The 20,044-nt window shown below is 38.3% G+C and overlaps 2 protein-coding genes across 10 annotated transcripts in view; both read left to right on the forward strand.

The window, feature by feature from the left end:
* The window catches only part of NSUN7 (NOP2/Sun RNA methyltransferase family member 7), a 61,506-nt gene that overhangs the window by 22,436 nt on the left and 19,026 nt on the right, over positions 1-20,044 (forward strand). For 5 of the 9 annotated variants that reach the window (XM_063808783.1, XM_001147079.6, XM_063808786.1 and 2 more), the window contains exons 5-8: positions 2,167-2,319; positions 2,669-2,852; positions 3,951-4,161; positions 18,540-18,683. In XM_063808783.1, coding sequence (XP_063664853.1) covers positions 2,167-2,319; positions 2,669-2,852; positions 3,951-4,161; positions 18,540-18,683 — 692 coding nt within the window. The remainder of the gene's footprint in view (positions 1-2,166; positions 2,320-2,668; positions 2,853-3,950; positions 4,162-18,539; positions 18,684-20,044) is intronic. The other 4 variants (XM_063808784.1, XM_063808785.1, XM_016951466.4 and 1 more) reach the window with 1 other exon arrangement.
* Positions 13,944-14,792, forward strand: LOC101058660 (ADP-ribosylation factor-like protein 4A). The gene has a single exon (XM_003950317.6). It carries the CDS (start codon positions 14,056-14,058, stop codon positions 14,716-14,718), a length of 663 nt encoding a protein of 220 aa, XP_003950366.1. The 5' UTR covers positions 13,944-14,055; the 3' UTR covers positions 14,719-14,792.

Below are 20,044 nucleotides of genomic sequence, written 5' to 3' on the forward strand. Positions count from 1 at the left end.
ATTTTGTTAAAAATCATGGTCCAAAATGTTTACTATCTGGAAAATTGGAGATTTATTTCTCCTTACACTCCTCCCGTATACACAGCACATGTATATTTCCCAGCTTCATATTTTTAGTCTTTAATGATTGAATAATTCAGTAATATCATTTATCATGATAAATTTGAACTAAGTATTTGCAAGTATCGTTAATAAAAAATAGTCTATACTCAGAATATCTCACAATGTATAATATAGAACAGTAACTCACCCCTTTTACATTAATTTATTTTTTGAGGTGCATTAATGTACTATGTCATTTTTTTAGTATCCACTGCTGTAGTTCTGTGACATTTAGACACAGAATTAGACAAATCTAATTTTATTGTAGTCCCAAAAGGCTTAATGTTTGATCACCCTTCCCTTTCCTTCCCAAGTTCCCCTATCTTCTCTCTCTCATATACATACACATAATATTCCCACATAAACAATTTTTTTGGGCGAGATGTTCTCATTCTATTGAGTAGATAAGAAATGTAGAATAAGGACACTGCAGGCATGAAGAAAAGAAGTAGGGATTTAACAGTTGGTGCTAAAAAAATAACAGAGATGCTCATTTACTACCCCTCTTGTCCTGGCTCCCAGCATTCTTTGAAACAATTTAGGTGGGCCTGACAGTAATTCCCTGAAAGTGTGCTCCCCTTCTGTACCACCCACCAACCACAACTCAGATCGTATTTGACTGTTTTGTGACATCTCTTCTTATTTCTCACTCAAGGTTATACTTGAGGTTGATTTCAGTTAGATTTCTACTGTGAAAATGCTATGAATATGGGTCAGGAATAAGTCCTGTGTTCTCATTCATTAAAAATTTGGGCTATGAGATCAAGAAAAATCATTGAGCCATCATGGTGATGCTAACCAGTTCTTGTTTTTCTTTTGTGATTTGGAATTTTGAAGCATGGGACATTCAGAACTGGGAAGGACTTAATACAGACTCATGAAAGTTCTTTAATCTTATCAAGACTATACTGTTGCCATCTGTGATACTGATAACTAGCCTATAATGAGTGCCTGCTATGTGCCAGGCACTGTGCTAAGAATTTTGCACACATGATTGATAATCACTACATTAATAACAAGGTAAGTTGACCACCTTTAACAGATGAGACAACTAGGCTGAAAAAGGAGATTAAGTAACATTCCTGAGGTTACACAGCTAGTAAGTGATAAAACCTGGATTTAACTTCAAGTTTGTCTGACTCTAAATCCTAGACCCTTCTCAATAAATAAAGTTTGTCTTTCGGCTGGGTGCGGTGGCTTACACCTGTAATCCCAGCACTTCGGGAGGCTGAGGCGGGCAGATCACTTGAGGTCAGGAGTTTGAGAACAGCTTGGCCAACATGGCGAAACCCCATCTGTACTAAAAATACAAAAATTAGCTGGGTGTGGTGGTGCACACCTGTAGTCCCAGCAACTCGGGAGGCTGAGGTAGGAGAATTGCTTGAACCCACAGGGCAGAGGTTGCAGTAAGCCAAGATCATGCCACTGCACTCCAGCCTGGGTGACAGACGGAGACTCTATCTCAAAAAAAAAAAAGTTTGTCTTTCAACCAGTAATTAATATAATAGTTAAGAAATTGCTGCACAACTATACAGGGGCAGCAAAAACAGAAAGAAAGAAATCAGGATTATTGGATTTCTATTTTCTTTTCTTTTTCTTTCTTTTTTTTTTTTTTTTTGAGACAGAGTTTTGCTCTTGTTGCCCAGGCTGGAGTGGAGTGGAATCTCGGTTCACTGCAACCTCCGCCTCCTGGGTTCAAGTGATTCTCCTGCCTCAACCTCCCGAGTAGCTGGGATTACAGGCGCCCGCCACCACGCCCGGCTAATTTTGTATTTTTAGTAGAGATGGGGTTTCCCCAGGTTGGTCAGGCTGGTCTCGAACACCTGACCTCAGGTGATCCACTTGCCTCGGCCTCCCAAAGTGTTGGGATTACAGGCATGAGCCGCTGCGCCCGGGCTTGGATTTCTATTTACAAATACGACACATTTTTATTTTAGACTTCAAAAATTTGAAATAGAATTGTTATTTGTTAAAATTCTAAATGTAATTTTTTAGAGTTTCCAGTGGAAAATTGATAGTCTTGTCTCAAATGCAATAGATTAAGGATGGATTTTCTGTCTCTAGTTTTAAGATAAAATTGGCTGCAGCATTGGCAAGATGTCGAATCAAGCATGATGCCCTTTCAATTTACCACATCCTTCCAGAAACAGTTAGGAAACAGGAACTAAGGGCCTCCACTTTACCACTTTATGCTTGGATAAATACTTGTAAAATCAGGTAAGTGTTTAAATCAAATTCTTTATATTTCAAGTCTCCATCCTTTTAAAATAATGTAATGAGAAGCATTACCTTTTTAAGAGGTGGGGGTGGCACATCTAGGGGAGTGATTAGGGAATCAGAGTTAAGTTCCAGAGCTTATGACCAAATTACCAAAGGTAATTACATAAATATGTTAACTTCTCTGCCTATAATTATCTTTTAGTTTATTGTTGGTTAAAATTGTTAGTTCCATTAGATGTAATGTATGAAGTGATATTTTTCTTTGTTACAGGAAAAAGGTGTTAGTGTTAAGGACATTTTTAATGTATTATATTTGTAATTACAAGCTAATGTTGTATATTTACAGCCCTGAAGAAGTTTATAATAATTTGAAGAGAAGAGGCTATAATAAAGTCAAATCTGTATTGCATATTGATGATAAAGTCTTTGCTGTGGATCAACATTGCTATGATGTCTTAATTTTTCCATCTCATCTTAAAAATGATCTTATAAATATAGATCTTTTCAAAGATTACAAACTTATATTTCAGGTAAACTAATATTTACTTTCATTGTGATTCTCAACAATCCAACCTAGCCAAAGAACTTCTCCACTTAAAAATAAAACCTAACACTGTTTATATTTTTATAGATTATCAGGGAGGTTTATAAGGCCTAATTGTCACCTTGAATAAAATTAATACCTCTACAATCAGTGCATCTGGTTGGCATCTTTGTCTCATGTGAATTTATAAAGAACATATTCTTCTCCCAGATTCCATGAATGGGAAGATTTGCATTGCTGGCAGCTGTAAGGTTCTACTTTTCTCCCCTAAAGGAGAATTCAAGAGAAAGTACAATGAGACCTTTTCTTCCTTCCCTTTCTGGGGAAGATGCTAGTGCCATCTTGCATATGAAAAAACAATTGTAATAGTTTTTCATAATTTCTTTAATATAGTCTTATAGCTTTGATTTGTAAGAGGTATATAAAGGCTATCAATATAGGAAGAGAATGTGAGGTATAATGTAGTTTCAACAGAACGAAAATAAAAGGTATAAAAAAGTAGTTTAAATTCATTTTTACATCCTTAGATTCCAATTATTGCCTCAGATATACCTTGATCTTCTAAGGTTTATCCCTTTTCCACATTCATATTCTTGGGCAGAATCTCTTACCATATCAAGCACTGAGATCAACTGCAGAAGCCCAACCTGTCAAGCCCCCTTTGATGAGCTTCTCAAATATATTAATTTTAATCTCTGTGAGCTAGTGGCAATTTAGGTGACAAGGTAATGGGGAAGAGAAAATGGAAGTAGTAGATGAGTGGGTTTTTGTGAAGGGGTAAGAATGAGAGTTAAGATAGGACATCATTAATCTGTTGACCATATTTTAGAGATTCTGGCATTGCTTTATACAAAACTTAGACAGTAACAGTCATAATTTAGGCTAAACAAAGTTAAGCTCTTTGTTTTAAACATCAGTTGTCTTTGTTAACTCTTTACTTAGACATATATTAAGATGTTAAAACTAAAATGGGTTAGGTATCTAATATTACTATGAGGTACTTTCTTTTACGTAAAGCAAATAGAAGTCAGCTTATATTTCTAGCCATACCCTTTGAAATTCTAATCATACCATTATCTTACAGGACAAATCTCGAAGTCTTGCTGTCCATTCTGTAAAGGCTTTATTAAATATGGATGATGATATCTTAATGGTCAATACAGGTTCATGGTACACAGTTGCCCACATGTCAATTTTAACAAATAATAATACCTCAAAAGTATTTGTGTGTGGAGTACAATCACAAGCCAAGGATCCTGACTTGAAGACCCTTTTCACAAAAATAGGATGTAAAAGTATGTAAAAATATTTCTTCATTTGGTGATTATTGTTCTACAAGATTTTAGAAACGTTAAAAAGTTTTAATTTATTAGTTTTTTTGTAATGTAAAAGCTCTATATGTGAACTAATATCTTAAAATCCTTACTAATCTATGTCTTATCAGGCTGTCCTTGTTGCTTAATTTGGTTAAACAACTGTGGGTTAAATTAATTTCTTGGTACTTTGTAATACTGTTTGACATTTAGCTCACATAATTTGAGGCTCAATTAAAGTAGAAATGTATCATTTAATAAATAAGAATGATTATCATTTAATAAATACTTAAATAAGTGCTTAAGTGACAAAGATAATATCTAGGACTAGAAGCTAAGTCTTTTTTTTTTTTTTTTTTTTTTGAGATAAAGTCTCACTTTGTTGCCCAGGCTGGAGTGTACTGATATGATCACAGTTCACCACAGCCTCTACCTCCTGGGCTCAAGAGGTCCTCCAACCTCAGCCTCCCAAGTAGCTGTGACTACAGGCTCATGCCACTATGCGTGGCTAATTTTTCTAATTTTTGTAGAGCCAAGGTTTTGCAGTGTTGCTCAAGCTAATCTCAAACTCCTGGGCTCAAGTGATCCACCTGCCTGGGCGTCCCAAAGTCCTGAGATTACAGAGGCGTGAGCTACCAGGCCTGGCCTAGGAGCTGTCTTTTAGGCTTCTTGTTTTTTAAAAATGTTTCCATTGGATCATTCTAACTAAAGATTACATTTTATTATAGGTTCAGCGAGGCTGAAAAACTAAGCAAAACTTTTAACAGATTCACAGGGATAGGGAGACAAAAAGTGGAATTCAGGATTTGACCAGGAGAGGTAGCCTGGTAAATACTCAGGATTTCACTTGGAGTCCCGAAGTACATCTTGGATAGTGATCAGTCCTCCAAAGAATTAGAACCCCCATTCCAGTCATCTTAATTCCCAATTAGATTAAGGTGATCTGGGATTGCTAGTGCCCAGTCTTAGCTGCCTGCCAGAAGCAAAAGTAAATTCCCTCTGGAGGAAAACAACATCATCCTACATTTCTAATTATCTTCTAAATTTTTTCATTTTTTTAAATTTTTTTTTATTTTTCTGAGATGGAGTCTCCCTCTTGTTGCCCAGGCGGGAGTGCAGTTGGTACCATCTTGGCTCACTGCAACCTCTGCCCCCCGGGTTCAAGCGATTCTCCTGCCTCAACCTCCTGAGTAGCTGGGATTACAGGTACTCGCCAACATGCCCCGCTAATTTTTGTATTTTTAGTAGAGGTGGCATTTCACCATGTTGGCCAGGCTGGTCTCGAACTCCTGACCTCAGGTGATCCACCCATCTTGGCCTCCCAAAGTGCTAGGATTACAGGCGTGAGCCACCGCACCCGGCCTGTATCTTCTAAATTTTTTCTAATGCAATATCTACCACTCAATTTTATAAAACACTGACAGAACAAGAAAAGATATGACTAAAACAGAAAGCACTGCAGTAGAAGCAGACCCACAGTGTATCTGGAGATACTGGATTTATCAGACGTGGACTTTAGTTTTACTTTTTTGAGACAGGGTCTTGTTATGTTGCCTAGGCTGATCTCATACTCCTGGGATCAAGCAATCCTCCTGCCTCAGCCTCTCAAGTAGCTGAAATTACAGGCAGGTGCCACTGCACCTGACTAAAAATGTACACTTTAAAATAACTATGATTAATAAGCTGGAGGGACTAAATGTCAAATTTTAGAATTTTAGCAAAGACCTGGAAACTATAATCAAAAAAGCTAAAAGAAAGTTCTAGAACTGAAAAATACAATGTGTGAAATTAGGAAATAAATGAGATATGGATTTTACAGTAAATTACACAGAAATGAAGATACAATGAGTGAACTGATAGGCCTGAAGAAAATATCCAGACTTAAGCATGGGGAGACAAAGGATATGAAAGAGGTCATAAGACACACATGAGACTCAGTGATTCAGTTATCTCATGTGTGTGTGGAATTGCAGATGGAGAGGAGAAAAGGAATTGGAAAGAAACAATATTTGAATTTCAGGCTGAGAATTCTTGAAAGTGGATGAAAGACATTAAGCCACAGATTCAAGAAGCCCTGTAAAAGTCTAATCAGAATACATGGAAAACATATCCTATGGCCTGAATATTTGTATCCCCACAAAATTTGTATGTTAAAATCCTAACCCCCGAAGTGATGGTATCAGGAGGTGGGGCCTTTGGGAAATTGTGAGGGCAGAGCCCTCATGAATGGGATTAGTGCCGTTATGAAGGGGACCCCAGGGACCTAGGTAGCCCCCTTTCACCATCTGAGGATACAGCAGGAAGGCACTATCTGTAAGAAAGCAGGCCCACACCAGACACTGAATCTGCTGGTGCCTTGATCTTCAACTTCCTAGTCTCCAGACTTGTGAGAAATAAAATTCTTTTGTTTATAAGCTACTCATTCTATGGCATTTGTTGTAGCAGCCCAAACAGACTAAGGTAACATATTAGGCATACCATAGCATACCTGCTGAAAACCAAAGAGAAAGGCATTGGTGAGTAGCCAGGGAGAAAATACATATACCATCAATGGAATAGCAATAAAATTAAAAACTAACTTTTCAATTGAAACAATTAAAACCAGAACCATTAAACAATGTCTTCATAATGCTGAAAGAAACTGCCAGGCTAGATTTTTATATCCACCAAAAATACTCTTTGAAATAAAATAAAATAAAGATATTCTCAGACAAACAAAATCTGAGAGTTTGTCACTAGTAGACACAGTAAAGGGAATACTAAAGATACATGGTTTGGGTAGAAGAAATTGGAGGCTGGGCACAGTGGCTCATGCTGGTAATCCCAGTGCTTTGGGAGGCCAAGTTAGGAAGAGGCCAGGAGTTTGAGATCAGCCTGGGTAACACAGTGAGACACTGTCTCTACTAAAAATAAAAAAAAAATAGCTGGATGTAGTGATGTGCAGCTGTAGTCCTAGCTACTCAGGATGCTGAAGTGGGAGGACCACTTGAGCCCAGGAGTTTAAGGTTACAGTAAGCTATGATTGTGCCACTGCATTCCAACCTGGGTAACAGAGCAAGACCCTGTCTCTGCCAGGCGCGGTGGCTCACGCTTGTAATCCCAGCACTTTGGGAGGCCGAGGCTGGCGGATCACAAGGTCAGGAGATCGAGACCATCCTGGCTAACACGGTGAAACAGCGTCTTTACTAAAAAATACAAAAAATTAGCCGGGTATGGTGGCAGGCGTCTGTAGTCCCAGCTACTCACGAGGCTGAGGCAGGAGAATGGCATGAACCTGGGAGGCGGAGCTTGCAGTGAGCCGAGATTGCGCCACTGCACTCCAGCCTGGGCCATAGAGCCAGACTGTTTCGAAAAAAACACTCTGTCTCTAAAAAAGTGGAGATGCTGAAAGAAATGAAGAAAAATACAAAAGTTAAGTACATAGGTAAATCTAAATGATTATAATCTAATGTTTAATGGGGTTGCAAATTAATGTCTGCGGGACTAAAGATATTTAATGTTATATGCAATTAAAATAAATTACAACCATGACATATAATTTTAGAGGAAAGAAAAATAGAATTAATGTGTCCTATGGTTTTTGCTTTTCTAGGAAGTGGTAAAGTAGTATATTAAGTCAATGATGTTTGCTATAATTTCTGGGACAATGAGTAACACATAATAAAATAATGTATAATGAATAGTTAAGGGGGAGAGGAATGAAATATAGAATTGGAATATGAGTCTAAAAAAAGATAAAAAAGGAGAGGACAGGTGTGGTAGCTCATGCCTGTAATCCTAGCACTTTAGGAGGCAAGGCAGGAGGATCACCTGCGGCCAGGAGTTCGAGACCAGCCCGACCAGCATGGTGAAACCCCATCTCTACTAAAAATACAAAACTTAGCCGGATGAGTGGTACAGGCTTGTAGTCCCAGCTGCTTGGTAGGCTGAGGCATGAGAATCACTTGAACCCCAGACGCAGAGGTTGCAGCGAGCTGAGATTGCGCCACTGCCCTCCAGCCTAGGCAACAGAGTGAGACTCCGTCTCATAAATCAATCAATCAATCAATCAATAAAGGAGAGAAGACCAGGCACAATGGCTCATTCCTGTAATTCCATTCCAGCACTTTGTGAGGCTGAGGCAGGTGGATTGCTTGAGCCCAGGAGTTTGAGACCAGCCTGGGCAACATGGTGAAACCCTATTTCTATCAAAAATACAAAAAATTACCCAGGTGGTAGCACACACCTGTGGTCCCAGCTACTCAGGAGGCTGAGGTTAGAGGATTGCTTGAGCCCAGGAGATCAAAGCTGCAGTGAGCCATGATTATGCCACTGCGCTCTAACCTGAGTGACAGAGCAAGACCCTGTCTCAAAAAAAGAAAAAAAAAAAAGGAGAGAAAGGGGACATAAAAAAAGCAAGACAAATAGCAAGTAGGATGGTAGATTAAACCAAATAACATATATTTAAGCTTACATACATTATATACATATGACATTAAAATATTATGTAAACATTGAAATACACACACACACACATATATATATATATATATATATATATATTTTTTTTTTTTTTTTTGAGACAGTGTCTCGCTCTGTCGCCCAGGCTGGAGTGCAGTGGCGTGATCTCGGCTCACTGCAAGCTCTGCCTCCCAGGTTCACACCATTCTTCTGCCTCAGCCTCCCAAGTAGCTGGGACTCGTGCCTGCCACCACACCTGGCTAATTTTTTGTATTTTTTTAGTAGAGACGGGGTTTCACTGTGTTAGCCAGGATGGTCTTGATCTCCTGACCTCGTGATCCACCCGCCTCGGCATATATATATATATATATATATATATATATATATATATATATATGACACAGTCTCCCTCTGTTGCCCAGGCTAGACTGCAGTGGAGCTATCTCAGCTCACTGCAACCTCTGCTTCCCGGGTTCAAGCAATTCTCATGCCTCAATCTCCTGAGTAGCATGCACCACCTCACCCAGATAATTTTTTTGTATTTTTAGTAAAGACATGCTATGTTGGCCAGACTGGTCTCGAACTCCTGAGCTCAAAGTGATCCACCTGCCTTGGTCTCCCAAATTGCTGGGATTACAGGTGTGAGCTACCATGCCTGGCCTAAAATATTATACATTAAACACATTTAAAATACATGGGCTGAATACTTGAAAGTCAATATTGGATTTTGGTTTATTTCCTATTTGTTTGTTTGTTTTTTTCTTTTTGTTTTATAGAGACGGGGTCTCGCTCTGTCACCCAGGCTGGAGTGCAGTGGGGCAATCTCAGCTCAATATAAATTCAACCTCCTGGACCCCATCGATACTCCTGCTCAGCCTCCCAAGTAGCTGGGACTACAGGCATGTGCCACCACACCTGGCTAATTTTTTTATTTTTTGTAGAGATGACATCTCACTATGTTGCCCAGACTGGTTGTGAACTCCTCGGCTCAAGCAAGCCTTCTGTCTTGGCCTCCCAAAGTGTTGGGATTACAGGCATAAGCCACTGTGCCCGGTCAGTCTTGGATTTTAAAAGATCAACTAAATGCTGTTTACCAGAAATGCTCTTAAATAAAAGGATACAAAAAAACTTCAAAGAACAGAAAAAGATATGCTGTGCGTATGCTAATAAAAAGAGCTGCAGACAAATAGATTCAAGTCAAGAAACACTGCTAAAAATGAAGAGAGGTATTTATAATTATGAAAGGTTTAATTCATCAGGAAAATATGACAGTACTAAAGATATATGTACCTAATAACATAGTCCTAAAATATATAGAGAGTAAAATTGTCCAGAACAAGCAAACCTTCTCTGTATACAAAAAATCCAAAGGAATCAATGAATAAACTATTAGAACTAACAAATTAGTATATAGTAAGGTTGCAGGATACAAAACGAATATATAAAAATCTATTGTATTTCTATCTACCAACAATGAATAATCTAAAAAATGAAAGAAAACAATCCTTTTTATAACATCAAAAATAATAAAGTTCTTAGCAATAAATTTAATACAAGAAGCTCAAGACTTGTACAATGAAAAACTACAAAATATCACTTAAAGAAATAAGGAAGCTGGATGCTGTGGCTTATGTGGGAGGCCGAGGTGGGTAGATCACTTTGAGCTCAGGAGTTCAAGACCAGCCTGGGCAATATGGCAAAACCCCGTCTCTATAAAAAATACAAAAACAAATTAGCCAGGCGTGGTGGCTCATGCCTGTAGTCCCAGCTACGAGGGAGGCTGAGGCTGGAGAATCTCTTGAACTTGGGAAGTAGAGGTTACAGTGAGCTGAGATTGCACCATTGCACTCCACCCTGTCTCAAAAAAAAAAAAAAAAGAAAGAAAAAAAGAAAAGAGAAATTAGGGCCGGGTGCAGTGGCTCACATCCGTAATCTCAGCACTTTGGGAGGGGCTAAGGTGGGAGGTTCACTTGAGGCCAGGAGTTCGAGACCAATCTGGCAACGTAGCAAGATCCCATCTCTACCAAAAATTTAAAAATTAACCAGCCATGGTGGCACATGCCTGTAGTCCTAGCTACTTGGGAGGCTGAGGTAGAAGGATCACTTTAGCCCAGGAGTTCAAGGCTGCAGTGAGCTGGGTCATGCCACTGCACTCCAGCCTGGGCAACAAAGTGAGACCCTGTCTCTAAAAAAATAAAAAATAATCAAGGAAGACATAAACAAATGGAAAATATTCCACGTTTAAGGATCAGAACACTTAATATTAAATTGATCTACAGATTCATTGCAGTTCTTATAAAAAGCTTAGCTGAGCTTTTTGCAGACATTGACACACTGTTCCTAAAATTCACATGGAAATTTAAGGAACCCAGAATAGCTAAATGAGTCATGAAAAAGAACAAAGTTTATAGGACTCACATTTCCTGATTTAAAAGCTTACTACACAGCTACAGTAATCAAGAAGTGTGATGCTAGCGTAAGGGTAAATGTATAGATCAGTGGAACAAAATTGAAAGTTCAGAAATAAACCCTTACATTTATGGTCAGACTTTCAACAAGGTTGCCAAGACCATGCAGTGGGAAATGAATAGTCTTTTCAACAAATGGTGCTGGGACAACGGGATAGGCACTTGGAAAAGAATAAAATTGGATGCATATCTCAAATCATATACAAAAATTAACTCAAAATGGATCAAAAATATAAGTGTTAGAGCTAAAACTCTTATAAGAAAACACAGGTAAGTTTTCATGAGCTTGGATTTAGCAGTGGTTGTTTAGATATAACATCAAAAGCACAAGCAACAAGAAAAAAATCGATAAATTGGACTCGATTAAAATTAAAAACTTTTGTGCTTCAAAGTCACTATCAAAAAACTGAAAAGACTGGCCAGGCACGGTGGCTCATGCCTGTAATCTCAGCACTTTGGGAGGCCGAGGTGAGTGGATCACCTGAGGTCAGGAGTTCAAGACCAGCCTGGCCAACACGACGAAACCCTGTCTCTACTAAAATTACAAAAATTAGCCGGGGATGGTGGTGCACACTTGTAATCCCAGCTACTCAGGAGGCTGAGGCAGGAGAATCACTTGGACCCAGAAGGTGGAGGTTGCAGTGAGCCAAGATTGTGCCACTGCACTCTAGCCTAGGCAACAGAGCGAGAATCCATTTAAAAAAAAAAAAAGATAACTCATAGAATGGGAGAAATTATTTTCAAATCATCTATCTGAAAAGGGACTTGTATTCAGAATATATAAACAACTCAACAATAAAAACACAAGTAGCCCAACTTAGAAAGGGCAGAAGATCTGAATATTTCTCCAGTGAAGATCTACAAATGACCAGTAAGCTCATGTGAAAAGATGCTCAAAATCATTCATCATTAGGGAACTGCAAATCAAAACCATAATGAAATACCACTTCAAACCCACTAGTATGGCTATAGTAAAAAACAGGAAAATAACATGTAAGCAACAATGTGGAAGAATTGCTGATGGGAACATAAAATGGTGCAGCTACTTTGGAAAACAGTTTGGCAGTTTCCCAATAAGTTAAACATAGAGTTACTATATAACTTAAGAATTCCACCTTTAGGTCCATACTCAAGAGAATTGAAAACATATATTCACACAAAAGCTTGTACATGAAAGTTCAGAGCAGTGTTATTCATAATAGCTAAAAAGTGGAAATAGCCCAAATGTCCATCAAATGATGAGTGGATTAAAAATGTGGTATATCCATACAATGGAAGAGTATTTGGCCATAAAAAAGAATGAAATCCTAATGGTGCAAGATGGATGACTCTTAAAACATGATGCTGAGTAAGAAAGCCAAACAAAAAAGTCCTCATTTATGATTACATTTTGGGGGAAGAGGACAATATCCCAAATAGGCAAATCTACGGAGACATAGAATAGATTAGCAAATGTGATGGGCTGGTTGCCCTTTCCTGAGATGGGCTGGGAGAATGACTACTAATGAGTATGGGGTTTCTCTTGGGAGTGAAGAAAGTGTTGCAGAATTGGTAATAGTGATGGTTACACAGCTTGGTGAATGTACTCAAAAGAACCCCTGAGTTGTATACTTAAACCTTAAGAAAATCAGTCAGAACCAAAAGCTAGACAATTTGTCAATTTATCTTAGTGGGAGATTTTAACAGACCTCTCTCAAATTGAAAACAAATTAGTAAGATAAGTAAGGATATAGAAGATGGAAACAACATGATCAGCAAGTTAACCAAGCTAACATATGTAGAACACCGTACCTAGTGACTGCACAGAACACATAAATAGCAAAAATTACTACATGCTGGGCCAGGAAGCAAGTTTCAGTGACTTTCAAAGGATTGAAATCATATAAAGTTGTTGTTGTTGTTGTTTTAGAGACTGGGTCTCACTGTCACCCAGGCTGTAGTGCAGTGGTGTGATCCTGGCTCACTGCAGCTTGATCTCCTGGGTGCAAACAGTCCTCCCACTTCAGCATCCCAAGTAGCTGCTATTATAGGCACATACCACCACTCTCAGCTATTTTTTTTTTTTTTGGTAGAGACAAGGTCTCACTATGTTGCCCAGGGATTACAGGGATGAGTCACCACACCTAGCTCCTAATATGTTTTTCAGCCACAGTGGAATCAAGCAAGAAATCAGGGAAAAAAAGAAAAAAAAAAGTAGGAAATCCCATGACATTTTGGATTTTTTTTTTGAGATGGAGTTTCACTCTTGTTGCCCAGGCTGGAGTGCAATGGCGTGATCTTGGCTCACTGCAACCTCCGCCTCCCAGGTTCAAGTGATTCTTCTGCCTCAGTCTCCCAAGTAGTTGGGATTACAGGCACGTGCCACCATGCCCAGCTAATTTTTTGTATTTTTAGTAGAGATAGGGTTTCACCATGTTGGCCAGGCTGGTTGTGAACTCCTGACCTCAGGTGATCCACCCGCCTCGGCCTCCCAAAGTGCTGGGATTACAGGCGTGAGCCACCATGCCCAGCCACACTTTGGAATTAAAATGACATACTTCAAAATAATTTATAATTTATAAAAGAAATCACAGTGGGAATTAGAGAATATTTTGAACTTAACGATTGTAAAAATACATGTTAACATGTAGAATGCAACTAAGAGGGAATGTTGTAGGCTAAAATACTACCATTAGAGAAGAAGAAATAGTAAAGATTGATGATGCTTACATGCATGATAAGAAGTTAGAAAAATAGCATCAAAGCTGGCGCACGGCGCCTGCCAGGCGCCCAGTCCTCCGCCATCGCCCACGCCTCCCTGGTGCCAGGGAATAGGTATCAGGGCGCCTCCCCAGCGGCTGGGAGAGACGCTGAGTGAAGAAGAGGGAAGGACGGTTAGTCAGTCTTATAGCTGGATCAGTTACCAAGAGAAGTTCTAAAGCAAGAAGAGAAAAGCATTTCAATTTGGGACATTTATTTGCACCTGGAAATGGGGAATGGGCTATCAGACCAGACTTCTATCCTGTCCAACCTGCCTTCATTTCAGTCCTTCCACATTGTTATTCTGGGTTTGGACTGTGCTGGAAAGACAACTGTCTTATACAGGCTGCAGTTCAATGAATTTGTAAATACCGTACCTACCAAAGGATTTAACACTGAGAAAATTAAGGTAACCTTGGGAAATTCTAAAACAGTCACTTTTCACTTCTGGGATGTAGGTGGTCAGGAGAAATTAAGGCCACTGTGGAAGTCATATACCAGATGCACAGATGGCATTGTGTTTGTTGTGGACTCTGTTGATGTCGAAAGGATGGAAGAAGCCAAAACTGAACTTCACAAAATAACTAGGATATCAGAAAATCAAGGAGTCCCTGTACTTATAGTTGCTAACAAACAAGATTTGAGGAACTCATTGTCTCTTTCAGAAATTGAGAAATTGTTAGCAATGGGTGACCTGAGCTCATCAACTCCTTGGCATTTGCAGCCTACCTGTGCAATCATAGGAGATGGCCTAAAGGAAGGACTTCAGAAACTACATGATATGATCATTAAAAGAAGAAAAATGTTGCAGCAACAGAAAAAGAAAGATGAATATCAATACCTATTATATCTGTGTGGAGTAGGTTTTCTCTGGTCTGATTTTGACAAATAGAAGAGTGTCTACAGCGTGGTTTGCCTGCCTGTCTGCCCTCCTGGATGCTATTAAAGCTTTGTTTTGTTGAACAATCAGATGCCCAACTCTGTTGCCTTGTGGAAGATAAGTAAATGCAGTGCTTCTTAAAGTGGTCTCTTCTCCCTACCCCACAAATCTTTTGGTACTACCATTTGGGGAAGCCAAGCAAGGATAGTAAATTGACCAGAACACAGTTGTGGGAATTTGGCCTGAAGTTAGTGAAATAAAACTTTAAAGAGTGAAAAAAAAAAGAAAAATAGCATCAAATAAATCTGATGGAAGAATATAATAAAGATGGCAGGAATTAATGTTACAGAAAACAAACAGAATATCTCTTAACAAAACCAAAAGTGACTTTTTAAAAAGAAAATATAATTTTACACTGCGGAAGGCCGCAGGGACCTCTGCCTAGGAAAACCAGAGACCTTTGTTCATGTGTTTATCTGCTGACCTTCTCTCCACTATTATCCTATGACCCTGCCACATCCCCCTCTCCGAGAAACACCCAAGAATGATCAATAAATACTAAAAAATAAAAATAAAAAAATAAAAAAAGTGATTTTAAAATGTAAAAAGAAAATATAATTTTAAAAGAAAATATAATTGATTCATCAAGAAAAAGAACATAAAACAATTCAGTTATCAATAATATCACTGCAGATCCTAGATACATTTAAAGCACAATAAAAAGATACTATGAGCAATTTTATGCCAATAAACTTGAACATTTAACTGCTATGGATTCCTGGATAGACAACTTGCCAAAACTGAGAAATAGTTTTGGAAAATCTGGATACTCTTGAATCTGGCTATTAAGATCTTAAGATTAATGGCTATTAATATCTGTTGAATTCATAATAGAAAATCTTCCCACCCACAAGACAAAAAGTTTTTAAAAATTTTATTCCTATATGATGTTGTCACAGAATTCTGCAAATAATTTAAGGAAGAAATAATACTCTTTCAGAGAATGGAAGGAGGAACTACTTCCCAGTTCATTTTATAATCTCGATGAGGTTGCTCTTTCCTTTTATTTATTTATTTTTTTGAGACGGAGTCTTGCTCTGTCGCCCAGACGACTAGAGTGCAGTAGCACGATCTTGGCTCACTGCAACCTCCACCTCCTAGGTTCAAGCAATTCTCCTGCCTCACCCTCCTGAGTAGCTGGGATTACAGAGGCACGCCATGACGCCTGGCTAATTTTTGTATTTTTAGTAGAGATGGGGTTTCACCATGTTGGTCAGGCTGGTCTCAAACTCCCGACCTCGTGATCCGCCCACCTCGGCCTCCCAAAGTGCTGGGATTACAGGCAAGAGCCACCGTGCCCGGCCGAGGTTGCCTCTTCCTGAGATGGGAAAGACTGTGGTACAGTTAGGTTTTAGTTATGTTAGGTTTAAGATGCCTGTTAGACATTAAGTGGAAATGTCAAGGTATTTGGGTACACTCTTTTGGAGTTCAGGGGAGAAGTCTATGTTAAAGATACATATTTGGGATTTGTTAGCATTTACATAATATTGAATGTCATGATCACTAAAGAAGTGAGTTTAGGTAGTAAAGAAATCTAAAAGCCGATTCCTGGACACTCCAATACCTAGAGGTCAGGAAGCTGAATAAGAGGGAACCAGCAAAGGAGCCACAGAGAAGTAGGAGAAGAATCAAGAGAAAGCAAGTTCAGGAACTGGGCCAGTTCTTATTATTGCCTTTCAGCTCTAAACCCACATTTGTCCTGCCTTGTGATGCTGGAACTGTACTCTGATTCTCCGTTTCTCCATTGCCAGCTGCCTCTGTCATTAGAGGGTGCCGAGAGACTTTGTAAGACTGGAAGAGGAAGAAGAAAGGACTTTTCTTCTTCCAATGCTTGTTTATCCCTATGGTGGCTGTGTAGAATCCTGGCAGTGTTCACCACAGCATATTCCTTTGGTAACAGTGCCCTCTTCTCAGAGACCTGAATCTCAGCCTGGTGTGTGTTGTGTGTAGGTTTGGGGGCAGGGAGGTGCTCTGCTGAGTTTCCAAGTTCCTTGTTCATTTTTCTCTCAGTCTTGGGGCTGAGGGTGGGAATAGTGGCTGCTCTCTGCAGTTCTTACATCTGTACACATTAGAGTTTTCAAATAGTTGAGCAGTTTTTACCTACTTAACACAAGAGAATAGGAACTACTGGGGAGCCAGGCAGTAGAAGAGAGGAAATTTCTCCTTTCAGAAGTATTCCAGCTAATAAAGGAAAAAGGGTTTTAGAATTAGAATATGAGTGTTTTGAAACCCCTTTGGTGGTACCACAAAGGCAACTGAGTGGAAGAATATGATGCCATCTGTTAAGTAGTTTTGCCTCTTTCTCTCTGTCCCCCAAAGGAAAAAGTATTGGTCTTCTAAAGATTCACTTACTAATTTACAGGAAGTACAGAAAAGAGGAACATGTTAAACTGCATTCTAGGAAAACAGCAAAATCCAGATTGTGGGAAACTCTGGCAGGGCAAATAATGAAGTTTCATTAAGAAATAAATGTTAAGAAAAAATGAAGGGAGAACCTGTAAGTGAAAAGAAATGTAAAGTAAGACTGATCAGTTGCCATGTATGTACCTTATTTAGATCCTGATTCAAACAAAAAACTTTTGACACGTGTGAGACTGTTGGGAAATGCGAGCCAGATTAGATATTTGATAATAATAAGGAAACATTTTTAACTTTTTTGATGTCGTTACATTTTAAAAGAAGATTTTATCCTTTTAGAGATATATGTGGTACTATTTATAGATTCAAAATAATAGGGGGCTGGGTGGGAGGGGCTGCATTGTACAGATGAAACAAGATTGACCGTGAATGGTTCACTGTTGAAACTCTGTGATGGGTACTTGAGAATTTATTATATTATTATGCCTATATTGCAGGTATTTGAAGTTTCCCAATAAAATGTTTAAAATAGTGGCAGGGGGCAAGAAGAAAAGGACCACTCGATTTAAAGAAAAAATAATTTAGAAAGACACAGAGAATAGGAAGAGGGAAAAATTGGTGAGGCAAGAGAAAGGCAGCAGGTGGGGCCATATCAAGAGTGATTCTTCAGCAGGTGAGGCGTGATAGCCACCGCAAAAGTAGAGGGTTGGCTGTAAGATAGGGGGCACAGATGGCTATAATGCAAGGGAAGGCAGACTCTCTTAAGCTAAGTCACAAGATCCTTAAAGGTATGATTGATATTTTACACCAGTTTGTATGGATTCTGTACCTTGGACTGGAAAGTTATAAGTGCTTCTGATAACCCTCCCCCACCTTTTTTTTTTTTTTTTTTTTTCCTGGAGAGAAGATAGAACATAAAAGGGGATGAAGAATAGGAGAGGGAAATAACCAATATTGAGCCCTTGCTATATAATAGACAGCACGCTAAGCTTAACTACTTTATCTCAGTCTTCACCACAGTTATATGAGGTAGCCATCCCATTTTATGAAGAAGGAAATGGAGGCTCAGGGAGATTAAAATGCACAGCTAGTAAACAGTGAAGCTGGGAGTCAACTTGAATTTTTCTGCCTCTGAAGTCCATTTCTCCCCTACTATATATCCTGCAGTTCAGAATGAGAATTTAATTTTAAATTTCAACATCATTTCAGGTGAAGGAGAAAGCATTCTATTAATAGGATTCCTGTATTAACTTTGGGTAGATATCAGAGAAGAATAGCCTTCTTTTCTAACTACATCAAAATGAATTTTTGTGAGGTTGAGGATTTTAAAATGTACAATAAATAGATACAATCACATACTACATTAAGATTTTTCATTAATATTTTACATTGAATTTTCTGTGTTTTTTCCCCAGATATTGAAATACTTCATGAGACATTTATTAACATTGACTCAAAGGATCACAGGTTACAGAAAGTTAAAGTGATTTTGCTGCTACCTCGTTGTTCAGGACTGGGTGTTAGTAATCCAGTAGAATTTATTTTAAATGAACATGAAGGTACTTGTTTTAATTTCTAAATTATTGAAATTAGTTGACAGTTTAAAATATAAAATTATTTAAAATCATTAAAATAGCATATCAAATACATCTGATTAATAAATAATAGCAACCGTATATAAAGTACTTACTATGTGTAAAGTCCTTTACCTCTGTTACCTCATTTAATCCTTACACCAATCCAATAGACCAGGGTGATATTCAAAATATTTAATAATTGGAATAATGTAGGCAATCAGAAAAGATGCTGGCCAGTATGCTATTCTGAATATACCAGAGCTCTTGATGTAAGTGTTAAAATTTACTGGCATTCTATAGATGAAAATACTGAGACTCAAAGATTGATTCATTTTTCTCAGGTCAAGCAACTAGAGACAGAGCTAAGATTCAAATTTAGATCTGTTTGACTCTAGAGCCTATGTTCTAAATATGATCCTAATTAAATCATTATCAGATTATTTCAAACTCAAAGGTGTCTTAATCGCTAGGATGTATGCTTTATGAAATGAATGTCTCAGACTAAATATAGAAGCATTTACATTTAATTTTATTGGCTTTTAAATACATTTAAAATAATAATTATTTAACATTAACATTTATTGAGCACTTAGATGTAAGGCCCTGGGTGTGGCACTTTTCTTGGATTATTTCAGTAAGTCTTCACAAGAATTCTGTGAAGTAGTAACTTGTTAACTTCTATTTTACAAATGAGGAATCTGAGGCTCAGAGAAGTTAATGAAGTCTCCTAGGATCATTGGGCTAGTAAGAGGCAGAGCTTGGATTCAAATACAACCAGTCTGACTCTGAGACTGGCACCTTTAATGACTCTCTTAATCATATTATATTGCTCCAAATTAAATGAAACTTATTCTTATCCCTTGCTTATATTGAAAGGCATATTAAATTGAAAGGTTAATTAGAATATTAGAAAAAGAAGACACCCCACAAATGTACAGAATATAGTAACTGTTTTCTGTTTCTAGCAAGGACAGAGGAGGAAAAGAAATGGAGGGAAAGGAGCTAATATTTATTAAACACAATAATGTCCCAGGCAATATTCTAGGTAGTGTTCACATACTGTCACTTAGTATTCACAATAACTTTTTGAGGATAGTGTTCTTCTAATTGTAGAGGAAAAAAACCAAGACTCAGAAAAATTAAACCAGTTGCTTATGGTCATGTAGCTAGTAAGTAGGGAAGCTGGGATTCAAATTCAGGTGGGTTAGCACATTTTTCTTCCACTAAACGACACTATCTTTAACTGGGTTTACACTGTACCACATGGAATTTTGACTTGCTATAGAAAATTTCTTTCCAGAGAGACTTCAGCCAAAGAATAACCAATTCAGATGGTAGAATGG

Source organism: Pan troglodytes, chromosome 3, assembly GCF_028858775.2.
Source record: "Pan troglodytes isolate AG18354 chromosome 3, NHGRI_mPanTro3-v2.0_pri, whole genome shotgun sequence".
In the NCBI taxonomy this organism is placed as follows: Eukaryota; Metazoa; Chordata; class Mammalia; order Primates; family Hominidae; genus Pan; species Pan troglodytes.